General features: G+C 38.5%; 1 protein-coding gene across 1 annotated transcript in view; it reads right to left on the reverse strand.

The window, feature by feature from the left end:
* Positions 1-3,683: 3,683 nt before the first annotated feature.
* Positions 3,684-17,968, reverse strand: part of LOC102769157 (transcriptional regulator ATRX) — a 114,945-nt gene continuing 100,660 nt past the window's right edge. Inside the window, exons 16-20 of the mRNA XM_006774061.2 lie at positions 11,886-12,035; positions 10,925-11,050; positions 9,882-9,977; positions 8,816-8,944; positions 3,684-7,411 (exon numbers count right to left, since the gene is read on the reverse strand). Of these exons, the coding sequence (XP_006774124.1) occupies positions 7,133-7,411; positions 8,816-8,944; positions 9,882-9,977; positions 10,925-11,050; positions 11,886-12,035 (780 nt within the window). The 3' untranslated portion in view covers positions 3,684-7,132. The remainder of the gene's footprint in view (positions 7,412-8,815; positions 8,945-9,881; positions 9,978-10,924; positions 11,051-11,885; positions 12,036-17,968) is intronic.

The raw sequence follows: 17,968 nt of genomic DNA on the forward strand, positions 1-17,968 counted from the left end.
TTTGCCCATTGAGTATGATGTTGGCTGTGGGTTTGTCATATATGGCTTTTATTATGTTGAAGTATGATCTTTCTATTCCCACCTTGTTGAGAGTTTTTATCAAGAAAGGGTGTTGGATTTTGTCAAATGCTCCTTCTGCATCAATTGATATGACTATGTGATTTTTATCTCTCAATTTGTTTATGTGATTTATCACATTTATTGATTTGCAGCTGAATCCTGCCTCTTTCAATTAGTCATGTGACACTGGGTGAATAATTTAATTATTTTAAACCTATTTCCTCTTCAGTAAAACAGGAATTATAAAAGTGACCCGTCATACTGCCTGACACATAATAGGCATTCGATAAATATTTTGGTATGAGAGATGATTCTTAGAGGTGAAGTAACTTGTCCAAGATTACACAGATAGAACCCCAAATTCTAGCATATCACAATTGTTTTACTATTTCTTAGTTCTTTGGAAATATATATTATTAATGGTTCTTGTGGCACATCTCTATAACTCAAGAATATTTGCCCCTGTCCTGACAGAGATCACTATACTAACACAGAACTTTGTTTCCTTGTGAATACAGCAGCATTTCTAAATTATGATTTTTGAAGTACTTCTTACATCAATCTGCCTCGTTTGAGGACACTGAGATCCAGAAAGTGAAACATTTCTTCTAGATCTTACTGAGCTGTGCTATGTGGTGAAAGAACCTTTTAAACAAATATCCCTCGGAAACAAAATCCTGAAGTGAATGCCCTGGATACTAAATTAAAGTTGTATGGTATATGTCAGGGGTCCTCCCATTTTACAGTTGTCACACAGAAATTTCTTTCCCCTTCATTTTAGTTCACATACTCCTCTAATTCCCACAAACACTTCTCATTTTAAAGCTTAGTTCAGTACCAGTTATTCTGAAATTTTGCTTAATGTGGTCTGGCAGATTGAAAAAATGAATTGTAATACAAGAGAAATAGGAGACATCTTAATGGAGTGGAATAAAAACTAGAAGACATGTATGTCCTTGGGCACCCCCCCCCCCCCCCCCCCCCCCTGATTGTACCAGTAGAGAGAGCTGGGCTACAGGGTCTCTAAGATCCCTAGCATTTCTAGCATTCTATGCTTCTAACCCCCCTTCCTGTCTTCTCTCACACTGACATATTAGAATATAAAGGTGTGTGTGTGGTGGGGTGGGAGGAGATAATTTGTAGAAGTGGGGGAAAATTGCAGGCAGGCAGTTCATCCAGTAGAGTGTGCACGATGTGGGAAGAGGGGGCAGGATAACTTGCTAATAGAATAAAATATTTACTATGCTAAGGATAGGGTCCAAACAAGCCTGCATCATTAATACCTTTGAGGCTCAACCTCCACCATGTATTGTTGAAAACCTACCAAGAGCTGGAAATGCACCAACAAGACCTCAGATGATTATATTAACCATGTTTCTTTTCTCTGAAGTTCGGTTTTGGTTTCATTGAAATGTATTCAGGAAGCTAGACACAGGCTCCCATCTGCTTTGCTACTGGCATGTGGGGACAAGCAGCTACAGAAAAAAAAATTACTATTTCACTCTTTTCTTCTATTAGTTTTCATAGTTTTTGTCACAAGATTTGACTCTTGATAAAAACCACAGCTCAAAAAGTATGCTATATGTGTTTTACTAGAGTCAATATAAACTCCTAGTCACTATACTAGTAAACTTCATCCAGACCAGACAATTTAAATATTGGCCTAATTTGGACTTTAAAGTTATGAACAATAGAAAGGGAAGTTACCAATTATTTGCTTAAAAGTTGACTACAAAAGGTGATTTATATTTACCTTAATGTTTTGTCATGCATATAACCCGATCAGGCAACCAAAATGAGTCATGTTTTTTTCATTTTCAGCCGAGTTCCAGGGGCAGTTAAGAAACCCAGGTCTGGAAGTGCCTCTGGGCAAAGATAAAGGTTACAGCTTGTGGAAGTGGTAATTAGAGCCAATTACAACTTGACTTATCTGCTTTGCCATTAAAATGCCTGTCAGACTTCTCATTTTCTAAACAGGGGGTGTGGGGGGGGGGGTTGGTATAGCTTAGTGGAGGGAGAGAGTTAGCCAAAGGAGAAGGATTTCTAATTCTGCTCACAAACTGAGTGTGTAACCTTAGACAAACACTCTGCCTTTTGTCCTTTGCTCACAGTCAACTCTAACTCTTGGAGCTGAAAGGGACCACAGGAAATCACCTGGTCTAGTCTTTTGACTTTAAGAAATTAAGGCATTATTATAGTCCCATTTTCCAAATGAGATATGAGCAATTCAAGTTAACTAGAATGTCTTCTGTCTCCTAAGAGCAATAGATTTTTATTTTGGTCCTTTAGCTTAACTGTCATGAAGAGAATGTAATTATTCGCCTCATTCTTCTCACACAGGTGTTGTATACAGGTTAATACAAGACTGTAAAGCACATTGAAAACACCAAGGGAAGCTTATAAATAAAACATTACCAACAGAGATACCAGAGATTGGAATAGGTGGGTCTCAAAGAAAAGTAACAGGTGTGGATTTAGCCCTTTAAAGAATTAGCTTGAGGAAAGAAATAGAATTACATTCAACCTAGTGAAAAGGACCAAACTCACTTGCTGCAAATATGTGAGTGTAATAGAGTAGGTGAAATTTTCCTTGTAAAATAAAAAATCCTGAACAAAGTGGACTCCTTGGGGGAAGGGTAAAAGGAAATAACGGGTTTTTCTTACAACTTAAGAATCCTATACAACCTCTAATGATTTTTTTTGCCTTTTGTCCTTAAAATGATCTGTAGTCAGTCACTGAATGCCTGGACTCATTATCATCCTGTCTCTAATCTGTCTTCACTTTGCATTCTAAACCATTCAAATTACCCCTGCCCAAATCACAATCTTTACCAGCTACTTTGAACACATCAACCCCCTCACAAATCCTTATCCCCCGTATTGAATTACTCATTCATGATTTCAAGGCTGTCCATCAACCTACCCCAATCTAGTCTCTTTCCTGATCCTTCTCTACCTGTATTCCTTTTCTTTCAACACTACACTTTCTCTTCATATACCTGAAACAAATCCCATTCTTGCATCTGATAAGTCATCTCTTCACCTTTCTTGAAAATCAAACTGTATTTGATGTGAGGGGCTGAGTCTACTTAATAGGTAGAAGCCTAATGGTAGTCATCGAATATGATCAGCAAAGGGAGATTAGAGCTTCCCTCTTCCTTACATGTTTCTATCTGGGATGAGCAAGGACAGGATGGTCTGGAGCAGAATGTGGAGAAGTGCTCCTGGGTAGAGATTGCTTGGAATATGTGCTAGTTCTAAGTATTAGAGGGTCTGCAGTATTTTAGGATTTGTCTCACCTTTTCATTCAATTAACACTTTATCTTTAATAAAAGCCCCAATTCATATGCTGTCGACCTTTGTGAACATGTGTAGCGGTCACTATCAGAAATAGATACGTAGAGTGAGGGAAGGAAGGGTGATTCCCTTAGTTAGCCAAGTAGGCACAATGGTGTCAGGAAGGTTATTCCAAAAAGAGGTGGCAATATTACATTGTACAGTATTACTCAGAGGAGTAAAACTCTTAGATGAGGGTGGGAGGGGCCATTCTATTATTAGATCCAACGTGAGTGATATGGGCAGAATCTGGTTACCTGGCAGATATTGAGATTAGAAACAATATGTATTTTGGATTTTAAAATTTTATTCACCTCAATATAACAGCATATATAAAATGTTGCACAGACAAAAAGCATTTCTAAAACCTGGTCACTCCTTTGGGATTGGCACAGAATACAGTTTTGAGAAAAAAAAAATTCAATGGTAGAATTTTCCTCTCTAAGGTCAGATTTGATTTGGAGATAGTCAAGTCACTTGAGAGTAAGTCTGGTGAAATAAGGTGGGTAAAAATCTGAACATAAATTTTAGTGAAATACAGATGTAAAAGGATAACCTCTCTTCCTCTTAGAGTAAGTATCTGTCAGCTTCACAACACGCCACCCTCAAAAGAAACAATGATTACTAAGATAATTGTTTTTAAAGTTTTGTTTGGGGCACAGAAATATGTATCTGATTTTATGGTACTAAAGCAAGAACAGGCATAGCTAGGGAAGACTACAACACATTCAGCTTCTTTGGAGGCCAGGTAATAAGGTTTTCCATTAACCTCCTATGGCTTCAGGATAGTAAGCAGCTTTTGTACAGATGTGGATCGGTAGTCCTGTTTGGCTTAAATGAGTGATGCAGTTCTTGGGAAGCAGAAAGTGGTGCTGGATTACACAAAGACAATCAAAACTAACACAAACACACATAGGCTTCCTGGTATGTAAATTATTTTTGAGGTTAAAGATCTCCTTTTACAGAATTTAGTATATAACAAATTTAAAAACCAAACTTCTTGACCTCCCAACATTAAATAACTAAATGTGCAAAAGAACCACCATTAAATATGGCATAAAAAGCTATACATTTTCTATGAAACAATATATGCACAGATTTTCAAAGCTGTGAAAATGCAATAAAGAGCACAACACATTTTGGTCACTTTATTAAATGACATTAAATAGTTTAAGTTTCAACTACTAAACAGCACTTTGAATGGTGAAAACACAGATAGTATTATTGTCATACTGAATGCTTTTCTTTAAAAACACAATTCCAGTCCTTATATATATTACAAAACAGCCTCAAAGGAAGAAGTGACATCTTTTCTACAGTACTTAAGGTACTCAATACAGAACTGAAAAGCAGTCTAACAGAAACAAAGGCAAGTCTTCACAGCTGTATGATTTCAGCAGCCAAAGCTGGATGATGACTGAAACATTACTATACAACTGGGACAAAACATATACAATATCACAATACTAAGCAAAAATGCTTTACACCCAAAGAAATAAAACAGGTTACAAAATGTGGAGAATTTAGCAGGCAAAACTGTATTACAAGCAACATTTTAAATCGTCATTTTTAAGCCATTGCAACTATTTAAAACATCTAAAACAAATATAAAACTGAGCCTTTTAGTATCTTATTGACGTGATTTTTGTCTTTAAATATTTGTTAAAGCTTGATTTTATACTCAAAGTACATATTATGTAGCTAAAATGTCAAGTGAGAATAGTGTATGCAAAGTGGTCCAAGTTTTATTTCAAACTCTCTTATTTCCAATTAATTAATCCTTCTATGCATTACTTTTAAGTCATAGTTTCATCGTGGTAAAACAGTTTAGAAGGTTGCTTAAAATTTTCACATCTATGTCTTTGAGCAGGTAATTAGACCATGTTGAAAGTTCCCAGGTCTAATAAATCAGATATAAAGTATCCTGGACTTGTAGAAATACCGACTGAGAACAGTTGTCCAGAGTATACTGTCTTCAAATATTTACCTCATAAATCTTGACTTTTTCAGTTCTCCTAAACACACATCTCCCCGCCCCCCAATTAAATAAATTTGATTATATGGCTGGTATAATATCCAAATATATGGAAGTTGTTAGTGATAATTTATCATGGGAGGTAGGAGGGGGTAGATCCTACAAATCTTATAAGTTTCATTATCACAAACCTAGTGCTCTTGGATGTTTTATCACTAGTTCTTTCAAGATAAAAATGGAAATCTCATAACCATCCAAACATCTCAAAAGAGTTTTAGCTAATGTTAAACTCATTCTAATCCAGTGATACCTGGAACAAGTCAATCTTCCATTCAACTTTCTTTTTTCTAGAATTCCTTAGCTGTTTCCACTTCCTGTTATATCATCATCTCAAAACTGTTTTTGTCATGTTAAGTTGACTCCCATAGTCTAACAATCTTTTAAGAAACTCAAGCAACCAAATTGTACATGAATAAACTTATAGGTTATTTTTACAGGTCTGGATAAAGAAAAACAACAATGTAATGATTTTCTAGTAAAACTTCACAAAGGGGTATTACATGAATTAATTTGGATCAATAATTGCCTCAAGGACCTAAACTTAAAAAAAAATCGAACTTAGGCATAATTTAAGAAAACAGGGAAGTTGGGGGAAAAGAACATGATGAGAGAAAAGAAGATGAGCATAGAAGCCAGTGATCCTTATCTTTAAAAGTAATTAATTCACAATACTGACAGTACTGGGAATTGTTAAAGCACATTCCTCATGTGAACTTAAAGTCAGCAATGGTTCTGCCATTTTGATGCTGTTTATAAAACAGGGTGTGAACTTAACAACCACAATGTCATCCTTAACCTCCTAAAATGCTAGAACTTGATTTTGTTAGCCACATCCCACTGCCAGCAATAGGATGAAGCACTAGCACTGGCACCAAGCAGTTAAGAGATGTGCTTTTTATTAGTGCCAGGAGAGAGAAAATTCATGTGTGGAAGATAATCGACAACCCTGAAATTTTACCAGTAATTATTTCAGTACATATAACTGAAAATAAAAAATGGCAGAAAGTCTCAAGAAGAAAAAGGAATTCTCTTCTTAGGCTGTACTTAAGGCTGTTTATACAATACTAAGATAACTGCAAGATTCCTCCAAGTTTTAGAGCAGTAGTATTTAAGAATATTGCACACAATTCTGTGTCAAAGATAACCCTTAGTTTCTAATTTTCAGTCACAGACATGACCTAGCAAGAGCCCAGTTTCAGACTTCAGTCAAAAGAACATTAAAACCATTTCAATTACTTTAATCAATAAATTGATTAAGTACAAAATTATTTTATAACTTGAGGAATCAACTCTAAGAACTCAGCTGTGTGTTTTTATATGTAAAGAATGAATATATAAATCTGTATTATTTCCTAAATTCATTAATTTCATGACAATTTTATGGTCACTAAAAGCAGGCATAAAAATTTAGAGAGGAAATCTGTGGAGGTGTTACTGTTATGGAACGACTTGTTTTCACTGAAAACAATTTGAAATATCTTCTGTACTCAATGTGTATAAGAAGATTCTAGGCAACATCACTGACAAATGTCAGGAAGAAATGGTATGCCCTATTTTAAAAAAATTTTAAACTAATATGGAAGATTGGCATTTAAGGGGACCAAACTATTTTTACAGTTGAGTTCTGTTAAGTCATTGATTCCTAAAAAAATAAAAGATCTTTCTATGATTTTAACAATCCTTTAAGCTTTTAGTGCAAAATCACATTGATTTCCCTTGGGAAGGTCCTGGATTTTTGCTTCTCATTGGGGGTGGTGCACGCTGTAATGGTGGTGGCTGCATACCACCAGCCATTGACTGATACATTCCTCTCATATCAATCTGCTGGTAGTTAGAAGGATTCATGATTAAATTTGGAGGCTTTGGCATCATGAGGTGACCTAGTGTTGCTTGTTGATAAGTCATTTGTTGCTGTTGCTGCTGATTGTACTGCTGCTGGAGTCTTCGGTTCATAAGTATTCGCTGAACACAGCTGATTAACTAAAGAGAGAAAAGGGAGCTGTTACAAGTGCATGACCTGTTTCAAAGATGTAAGTATCAAGTTTTGGGCTAAAATCAATTTGTTAGGGGGTACCATACCAAAAAGAAAACACATTATTGTTATCACCATTACTAATTTGATGGCATTCACAGGACCATTACTGTAGAAACCAGTTAGTAACACCATTTAGGGCTAAATTCTCCTAATGACTTAACTATTGTATTGCAAGCAGCATTTAGGTTAGTTACCATAGTAACCTGTCTTGCACTGTGATTAGTCTCAAGTATTAGTTACAGCACTTTTTGTCAAGTCTCCTTTCTTTGTCATTCTTTTGAATATTTCACATTATAACATATAAATAAACATTTTTAGTGACAGACACCAAAGGGAAAAAGTGCTCACAGTAGGAATAATTCCTACCTGGAATGTCTGAAATTTCCTAACAGAATTTAAAACTTTACAATGTTTTCTAAGTAAAATTCATGCCACAGAAATTGATTCTCTGGTATCAAGAGTTGAAATTTCCCAGTGCAAGGCAGGTGGCAAGCAAAGGACTGCTGGGAAAGATGATCAAGGATCTTAGGATCTGCATTCTTTTTTTTTTAAGCAACATTTTACTTTTGTTATGATAAAATAATGCTATAGAAATTCCTTTTTAAGATCCAGGATACATAAAAATTAAAATTATATGGATGACAGCATATATAAACTTCAAGGGAACTCATTAGGGAAGATACTGCTCCTTTGTAACAAAAGATATTGCCTTTTCTTGACATTACTAGGTTTTTTTGACAAAATTTCTTCTAGAAATAACCATGTCCATCCGTCCATGTGAGAGATAGTTATTGACATACACATCACACAAATGCCTTATCCTATCTCTTAAAGAGGAAATACGCTAACTGACCCTCAAGCCATTGCAAAGATGGCGGTGCCCACAGCCAATAAGGAGGGAATATGCTAATTGACTGCCCCACCCTCAAAGATGGCAGCGCCCACAGCCCCAAGATGGTGGAGCCCAGTCTCCTCAGCCCCCCAGCCACCCAGGGCTGGCCCAAGGCACAGGCAAGCCTCAGCTGTCGGCTGCCCAGCTGCCTAGGACCAGCCCGAGGCGCAGGCAAGCCTCAGATGGCAGCTGCCCAGCTGCCCAGGGCTGCCAGAGGCTCAGGTAACCAGGGCTGGCCAAGGCTTGTACTGCCAGCAGTGGCAGCAGCAGAGATGTGATGGGGGAGTTGCCTTCCCCTGATCGCTGGGTCATCTCCTGCCCCTGCGGGCTCCCGGACTGTGAGAGGGGGCAGGCTGGGCTGAGGGACACCCCCTCCAGTGCATGAATTTTCATGCACTGGGCCTCTAGTTATAAATAAAAGAAAATTAAACCTAACCAGAATACTCAGAATTCTTACCATCTGTTGTTTTGTCAATACATCATTGTAGATTGCTTCTCTTCGTTTAACATCAAGCTCCTGGCTGGCTTGTCTACTCAATGCTAACGCCTGTACTTGGGCCTCTGAGAGATTCATGTTTTCCTTCCACTGAAAAAAAAAGTTTCTATTTAGTCCTATTGCAGTAGAACCAAGGAAAAATAATTAGACTACTTGAAGATATTCAGGGTCTTTCAAGCTTTCTTCCCTCCTTTCCTTTCCTTTATTCAGCTTAGAAGAAAACAACATGGCCAAGTGCCCCAAAACTGGTACATAAAGGAATAGTATGCAGCTACAAAAAAAAAGAAGGTTCTCTTACCCTTTGAGAGAGCATGGAGGGACCTGGAGATTAATATTCTAAGTGAAATAAGCCAGTCAGAGAAAGACAAGTATTACATGATGTAACTTTATATGTGGAATCTAATGAACACAATAAACTGATGAATAAAACAAAACTAGAGACATGGAAACAAGGAACAGACTGACGAATCTTAGAGGGAAGGGGGAGTGGGAAGAGATTAACCAAAGAACTTATATGCATATATGCTTGCCCATGAACATAGACAATCAGTAGTGAAGGCCTAGGGCAGGGTGAAAACTGGGCGGTGGGAGGCAAAGGGGGGAAAAAAAGTGGAGGCATCTGTAATACTATCATCAACACATTTTTAAAAAAAGCAGGGTACTAAGTTTTCCACTGTTGTATAAGGGTTGGCTATCTCTGCAATAAAGCTGTATTTAATTTGTGAAGCTGGTCATAAAAATATGTTTATGTAAACAATGCATACATTTCTGTGATTGATTGACTTCCTAATTTTTAGATTTCAGCCACTTCTCTTTTGTGCCAACATCTAGGTAAAACTGATAAATTATACTCGTGCCTTGTCACTATTATCCACTTTACTAGTGTTTTACTATTGCAAATCAAGTTATAAGAATTATGCTCCTTTCCCCACAGAAATAGTGAAACAAACAATTAAAAATTAAAACAAATGGTGGGGGAAAGAACACAAATTTCAAGTTGGAGTAAGACAATTGCCAATTAACTTACCACAGCTGAAATTATATCTTCAAGTGGCTGAATCCTCACTGCTGCCATACTGTTTGTTGCTTCCACAACTTTTTCTCTTCCTTGATTTATGAGGTCCTAGAAGAATGTAAGAAATAAGTTATATAGAGCTTATAAAAGATAGTTTTAAAGTATAGAATTGCCAATTTATAGAATTGAAAAGAACAGCAAACTTCAGCATCAATAAAGTGGAATAAAACTCATCAGTGAGGGTCTTGTTAGGAAGATAAAAGTTTGGGTTTTATTGAACCAATAATTTAATAATTTAAATGACTCCATAAGCACATTTTAAAAAGGAAACCAGAGATTCCATTAAGTTATTAAATTATTGGTATAATAAAATCTAATCTTTCTTAGTTACTTCATAATTGATTCTGGTTTTAAGTCAATTATTTCATAATACTGGGCATTATCATATACTTAGTGTTGCATCTACATGGCATTAGGCTGCAGGGGTGGGCAAACTTTTTGACTCGAGGGCCACAATGGGTTCTTAAACTGGACCAGAGGGCCAGAACAAAAGCATGGATGGAGTGTTTGTGTGAACTAATATAAATTCAAAGTAAACATCATTACATAAAAGGGTACGGTCTTTTTTTTCAATAGTTTTATTCATTTAAAACGGGCCGGATTCGGCCCGCGGGCCATAGTTTGCCCACGGCTGCATTAGAGTGTAAGTCAATGTGTGCATTTATCCTACTTTCAAACATTAAACAAGTAATTTGTTTATTCAAAATATTTTATAACTGAAGAAAGTGCTATTTCCTTACTCAGTCATCTGCCCTATTGTTTCTTAAATAAAGTAATTCAAACTACATTAAATCAGGGCCTGATTCCCTTGTGCTCTAAACCACATTTTACTACATACATGCTGGGTCAAAAAGATCAACAAATAAAAATTTTTTGGTCTATTCAGAAGTAATCTTTTGGAGAATGTGATATTCCTGCATAAGGAACTCTCAACAACAGGGCACTTGAAATTGCTTTTAATTCAAGTTAAACTACTTTTGTACTTCACAACTTACCTCCAGCTGTTGATTACTCATTGCTGACAGGGCTCCCAAATTGAAAGGAATATAAGGAGTTTGAGAGTTGAAACTGACAGGGGGAAAATTGGTCCCAGTTGGTATGTTGAAACGCATGGTCAGTCCCTAAAAACAAAAAATTATGCGCTTATCCACACTGTGATTTAAAACTTGAAATTCTACATCACCTACTGGTTTAGAATAGAATCCATATTCTCAGATTTAGGAAATTATTAACACCCTTACACACACAAACAAAACACCCTTTTTACCCAAAACCAAGATCTTATTACACAGAAAGCTTTAACCCCTAAAGGTGTACCCTTTTTCTGATAATTCCCACAGAATGGAGCAACTCATAATTCTGATGAGACTCCTAACATCACATTAACATTAAAGAAGTTTGGTACAATGAGTTTAGGAGTTTAAAAAGAATTCATGTATTAGGATAAGGTTTCCCATGCTCAGGCACATTTTTGCTCAAGTGGGTTGGTGAAACTATTTTAAATGAAGTTGCTGCTGGAGAATGACGTTAATGTCCAATCATAAAATATTTTTGTGTTCTGATACACATTCAATCAAAATTTAGATTTCATAGCACACATGCTAAAACAATGTTTATTCTTTCCTACCTCCAAACTCTAAGCTTCTGTATGTCTGTTACTACAGTGAGGGTGTTGATTGGAGTTAAGTGATGCTAAATATATACCTTTCACTAATCGCTCAATTCAGCAAGTGCTAAGCAGAAATGGGGTTACTACTCTTTAAGTGGAAAATATTTCCTTCTCTCCTCTCTTCCCACTCTACCACCAAAGGTAGCCAAAGCCTGTAAAAAGACTCTGATATCTGGGGACTTCGTTCCTGAAGACTCACCTATTCCAAAAGTGGCCTTTTCTTCCTCAATGCTCTTTCAAATTACTAACATCAAAACAACAACCAAAAAGCATTTCAAATGATCTACCTTCTTCTCTGCTTCATACTCAGCCCAAGCTGCTTTTCTTTCTTCTTCAGTCAGCTCTTCTTCTTCTTTGTGGTCCAAAAGAGAATCATGCTCATGATATCCTACAATGTGTTCTTTATGTATCTGAAGAAGTTCTGCAAGTATGGTGTCCTGTTTAAAGGGGTTGAAATAACAGAATTATTTCCTCCCTCTGGATCGATCGTATTTGGTGTACTGTTAGACTAGAAACTAGAACATGGCTGTTATACATATTTTTGATATATATGATAAATTACCTAGAAAACAGTTGCTAAACATGCAACACCAGCCTCTTATGTAAGAATTTCACATTTATATGACATATTTTAGGGAGTTGATTTTTTAATGACTAATTTTCAGAGGTCAATGGTTTTTCTCCAATTTTTAATTTTTATTTATTTTTATTTTTAGAAAGAGAGGAACAGAGAGGGAGAGAAACACCAATAAGAGAGAGAAACATCATCTATCTGTTGCCTCCTGCATGTCCCCTACTGGGGATTGAGCCAGTAATCTGGGCACATGCCTTGACAGGGAATTGAACTAGTGACCTCTTGGAACATGGGACAGTGCTCAACCAACTGGGCCACACTGGCCAGGGCACTTTTTCCCTAATTTTTTCACACATATTTTGTGCTTTGTTCTAAGTTCATAATAAATGCTAACACAAGTCTTACTAAATCAGAAATTATATTGGGTGCTTGTGTTAAAATTCATGGCTACTCCTATTTATACATTATTTAACAACTGTATTTTCACAATCACTTTAGCTATCAGCCACTATGCTAACCAAAACCAACTCTAAATTAAACAGCTACAAAACAGTTTAACTGGAACATATAGTCCTTATATTTCAATTGTAGGAAAGTAAAATATAAATTGCACTGTTAAGGACACACTGATATACATTGTTTATCAACTTATTATAATAGTGCCTTTTTTCAAAGTCACAGTGTTTCTTAAGTCAGTCTTTTAAAGTTAAAAAAATTAAAAGCTTAAAAATTGAGATCATTTTTATGTATTCAACGAGAACACCAAACTTGTGCTCTGTGTAATTATGATTATGAGAGAGACACACACAAAGAGATTGGGTAGAGGGGAATATGTTACTTGCTAATAACAATTTAATATTCACAAGTTGTTTATTAAGAAATCACAGATAAAAACTTGAATATATAAAAGGCAAATCAATTCATTTCACAAAATGATTTTCCACAGTTTCTAATGCAAGTTCCCTTAGAACATGCTTTCTAAATTGTGAATTTAGTGAAGGAACATAAATAGTTACTGTCAAAGGAAGGTATAGGGAGGTTTATGGCAAATTAAATTTAATTTGTATCTAGTAATCCTTAATGTCCCCATAAAGTTTAGCATAGACAAAGCCCAAACTTGTAAATAATTTTATGTTCATATCTTTAACCACACCTAGAGTATAGGGTCCAACACATGGCAGGAAATCAAATGTCTGTTAAATAACTCAAGATGAAAATTTTAAATCATAAGGCCCTAAGTTTTTTTCTGTACAACAGTAAATGCTGACACTAATTCCAAATATTCTGACATTTCATCTCATGTAAACAACTTTTTATCTTGCTACCCCAATAAGTACCTGAAATAACTACTTCATAATTTCATGAATGGATTCTCTTAATGGATACTGCTGATAATTTAGACTTTATAACTGAGTTTGCCATGTATGTGCTATTTCTTTTATTGAAAACAGAAAACATTAAAAGATGGTACAAATGAGAGAGCTCAAGAAAATCTACTGGTGGGATACATATATGTTAACAGGTTTAGTTCTTCTGAAATGTTAACTAAACCTTTCTATCCCATACCTGTGTAGAAATCTGCCATCAAAGCTGACTTCTCTGGCCTATACCATATAGAACAGGCTTTATCATCACTAGACAGACCTCCAAAGTTCAGAGTTACTGACCAGGAAAGCACAGAGATAGGCCGGTCTGAACTAAATTCTTTTAAAAAGTAATGCTTCTTTAGACATGTGTCTCCCATGCTCACTCCCCACGCATAACTCAAAAAAAAGGTATATAATAAAACCAGATAACATTGCCAAATACAATTAGTAAATCAGCTGTTCTACAAAATACCAAATAAATTACAAGGTAGAAATGTTCTACGAAAGTCCTTAATTTTACTTCTGTTTGGCAATGTGATGTTCTTAAACATAGTAAAAAATCATTTCTCTAAGAAAGCAACCTGAAGGAAAGACCAAGAGTACTGTGTGCTAGAAACTGAATTTATTTTCAGCTATGCTACTGATTCTCCCTGTAACACTGGATAGTAACTTAGTCTAGCTATGAATTGAAGTTAAATATGAAATACTCTCTGCTCACATGTGTAACAGAATGAGAATAGCAGAAATACTCATATATACCTTTTTAAAAAAGGACTAGCTGAGACTAGAAGCTAAGTTTCCTGACTCCTATCCAGTGATCATCTTACCTAACAAAAGACAAACATGTAAATTGGCCGTCGTTCCGTTGTGCTCACCAGCCAATCAGGAGAGTATGCCCACAGGGAGTCTGGATCCAAGCCCCACCCCCACATCAGCGGTGCTGAGCTGCTGGGGCCGGAGCCAGCGGGGAGACAAGCCCACAGGGGGTCTGGACCCTAGCCCCAGCCCTCCAGCAGCAGTGCTGGGATGCTGGGGCCGGAGCCAGTGGGGAGACAAGCCTGCAGGGGATCCATACACCAACCCCAGCCCCAGGGCCATGGCGCTGCGCTACTGGGACCAGAGCCAGCGGGGAGACAAACCCACAGAATATGGCCCTGATCCGGCCGGTCTCTATGACATCCACTGTAGCCAGCAAACCAGCCCGATCAGGGGGTGGGACCATCAGCCAACCTTGCAGCCCTTTCCGCCTGCCAGCCTGCCTTAGACTCTCCCATCCCCATCAAGAGCAGGCCGCACAGAGCCTGGACCGTTCCTGGCAGCCCCGAGTCCATGGGTTGAGAATTCTGATGGCCCTGCCCAGACAGTAGAGGTGCCTGACGGGCAGGGACAGGGACCACGGGCCTCCAGGGAGCACTGCAGAGTTGGCAAGGGGAGGAGAGGGCCTGCGAATGGGGAGGAGGTGAAGCCAGCGGACATCAGCCCAGGATCCAGCCCTTCTCCTCCAGAGGCAGCAGGACCTAAACCCAGAACCCCAGCCCGAATCAAAAGAGCCCTAGGGAGGCATCAAGAAACTCTATGCAAAGCTGTACATTGAGAACTAGAGACTTCGTGAGGACCTGACCCAGACGATGCTGCGACTGGCGCAGCTCAAGGTGGAGCTGGAGCACACCATGCAGAGGCAGGAGCGCTTTGAAGAGAGGCCGGTCCTCCGGGAGCTGGAGAGATTTGAGCTCAGGGCCCTGGAGTGTAAGGCTGCTGAGCTGGAAGAGGAGCTGAAGGGCCTGTCCAGCCTCCTAGCTGACAACCAGCACCTCAAGGAGGAGAACACGGCCCTGATCTGCGTCATCAGCAAACTGTCCAAGTGACCCCGGAGGACTTGCCCCTGCACCCGCATTTATACAGCTGTTTCTGCCACATGCACTCCTTCCCCTGTGTGAACATGAGTGACAGGGCTTCTGGGGAGTCTCTGAGAAGCCATAACCTTCCTTGAGATCTCCAGGTTGGGAGGGGAGGACAGAGCCCCCAGGATCCAAGGGGGCCATCTGAGGCCAGGATGGAGACGGGAGGCTGAGCCAGGTAGGGGGACCAGGGCTGCAGGCAGGACCAGGAAGGAACCGAGGACCAGGAAGTGCCAGGACCAGTAGCCAGGACCAGAGTGGCCACCCAGAGGTCCCCTTTCACGTGTGCTGCCACACCCCTCCAGCCCCTGAGCAGGGATCCAAGAATGTGCCAAGAATCCCACCAGCCTGGGCCAGATGGGCCTGTATATAGGGTCCGTGTGCAATAGGGAGGGACGTCTTCTATTTTTTGCTGCCCCCTCCCCAATGCTGTCCCGGGAAGGGGGAAAAGGTATTCTTGAGACAAAGCACAAGCACCACAAATAAAATTGTGAAGTTGCCAAAAAAACAGTAACAAAAAAAACAAAGAGCTGGCCCCACCACAATAGGCCCGCAGCCCCTCTCCGTGGCTGCCTGCCCCTGATCGCACCCCCCAACCCCAATAGGTGGCAGGGCCGGCCAGCCAATCACCTGCAGTCCCTCTCTCGCCTGGCCCCACCCCAGATCAGCATCTCCGCTGCCTCACATGGAGGAGGCAGGTTCCAGCAGAGAAGGCGGGTCGCGGCAGGGGAGGGCAGTTGTGGGGGATCAGGCAGCAGGCAGAAGCGGTTAGGGGCAGTCAGGCAGGCAGGCAGGTGAGCGGTTAGGAGCCAGTGGTCCTGAATTGTGAGAGGGATGTCCAACTGCTGGTGTGGGATCGGGCCTAAACCAGCAGTCTGACATCCCCCGAGGGGTCCATGATTGGAGAGGGTGCAGGCTGGGCAAAGGGACACCCCCCCTCCAGCATGAATTTCATGCACTGGGCCTCTAGTTCTAATATAAAACCGAAAGATAACTACTGGTAACATTTGTTGTATATTCCTCCACACATTTACAGTTACACACAAACACACACACTTTTGCATAAAAATGGGATTATACTTAACAGTTTAGAAATCTTTTCTGCCTTCATATCTTTCCATGGACATCATTTTACCTCAAATACGTCCTTCATCATTTTAAATATTATTAAAGACATTTAACAATAAAATATTATGTAGATATACTTTATCATCTACCTAATTTTTTTCTCTTATGAGTTTATTAGAACATTTAGGCCACTTTTATAAGTTACCAAATTTGCAATGAAACAGAGTAATGGATACATTTTAATGTATTTCAACCACTAGTTTGTACAATAATTATGCTGATAATTCTCTAGGACTTAGACAAGTACGTTTACCACAATCTTCATTTTTAACAAAGGAAAGACATTACATGGACATTAACTGACTTTCATAGGAACACAATTCATTTATATAGTTCAGAAGGAGGAAATCAGAAAGTTTTCTTTCCTTCAGAGTACTACATGAAGCACAAATAAGAGAAAGATACAGGATTTCTGAAACAAAGTCTTTCTTTTCCCTTTTAAATTAATTGCAGCATACTGTCAATACAAGAAACAGATGATGTGATTAAGAAGGCAAAAAAGTATTTTTAACAGGATCCTCCAAACATTTCTTTGGGAAAAACAGTTTTGCAAAGTCTAGAGTGGGTTACAAAAGTTAATAAAGAAAAATTTCATCTCAATATACAATATAATCGGTGGAGAGATTTTTTTGTTTTTTCCCCTTGAAGCATGCATTTATATTAGTTGCTATAGTAACACTATTATTGAAAACAATACTGGGATAGAATCTATAATCACTAGGCCAACAGTCATCAAAATGAGGTTTAAATTACATCCAAATGTGTACCTTTACTTTTCTTTGTCTAAACTTTATTTTTCCTTAAATAAGTGAGAAGGCTTACAAACTGGGAAAAGCATGGGCTATATTCCACCTAACAACCTAAATTAGTTTAAGCTTTAAAAATGACTAGTTCAATTAATAAAACAAAGTTAATGATAAATTAAAAGTTAAAGTTAATTTATTTAGAAGTTTAAAGTATTTGGCAGGCTGACAAAAATTCCTATCTAATTAATTCTGAAATTCAACCTTGAAAATAAAATTTTTAAAAAACAATCAAGGGTTTGCCTGGGGAAAGGGGTGGGGGCTCGCCATGTTTCAAAATATTTTGCTTGCCATCACTTTGAATTTGAGTTCTATAATATCTGGAAATAAAATGTCACTAGAATACTTAAGTGCCATAGGACCCATTAAAAAAAGGTATGAAAAATTCCTTTTATTATCTAAACTAGAGGCCTAGTGCACAAAATTCGTGAAGGTGGGAGGGAGTCCCTCAGCCAGGCCTACACCCTCACAATCCGGGACCCCATGGGGGATGTCCGACTGCCTTCAGGGGAGCGGGCCTAAGCTGGCAGGCAGACATCCCCAGAAGGGTCCTTAGCGCTGCCACGAAGGAGGGAGAGGCTCCCACCACCACCAACGCAC

The sequence above is a fragment of the Myotis davidii genome, unplaced genomic scaffold, assembly GCF_000327345.1.
Source record: "Myotis davidii unplaced genomic scaffold, ASM32734v1 scaffold1627, whole genome shotgun sequence".
NCBI lineage: Eukaryota > Metazoa > Chordata > Mammalia > Chiroptera > Vespertilionidae > Myotis > Myotis davidii.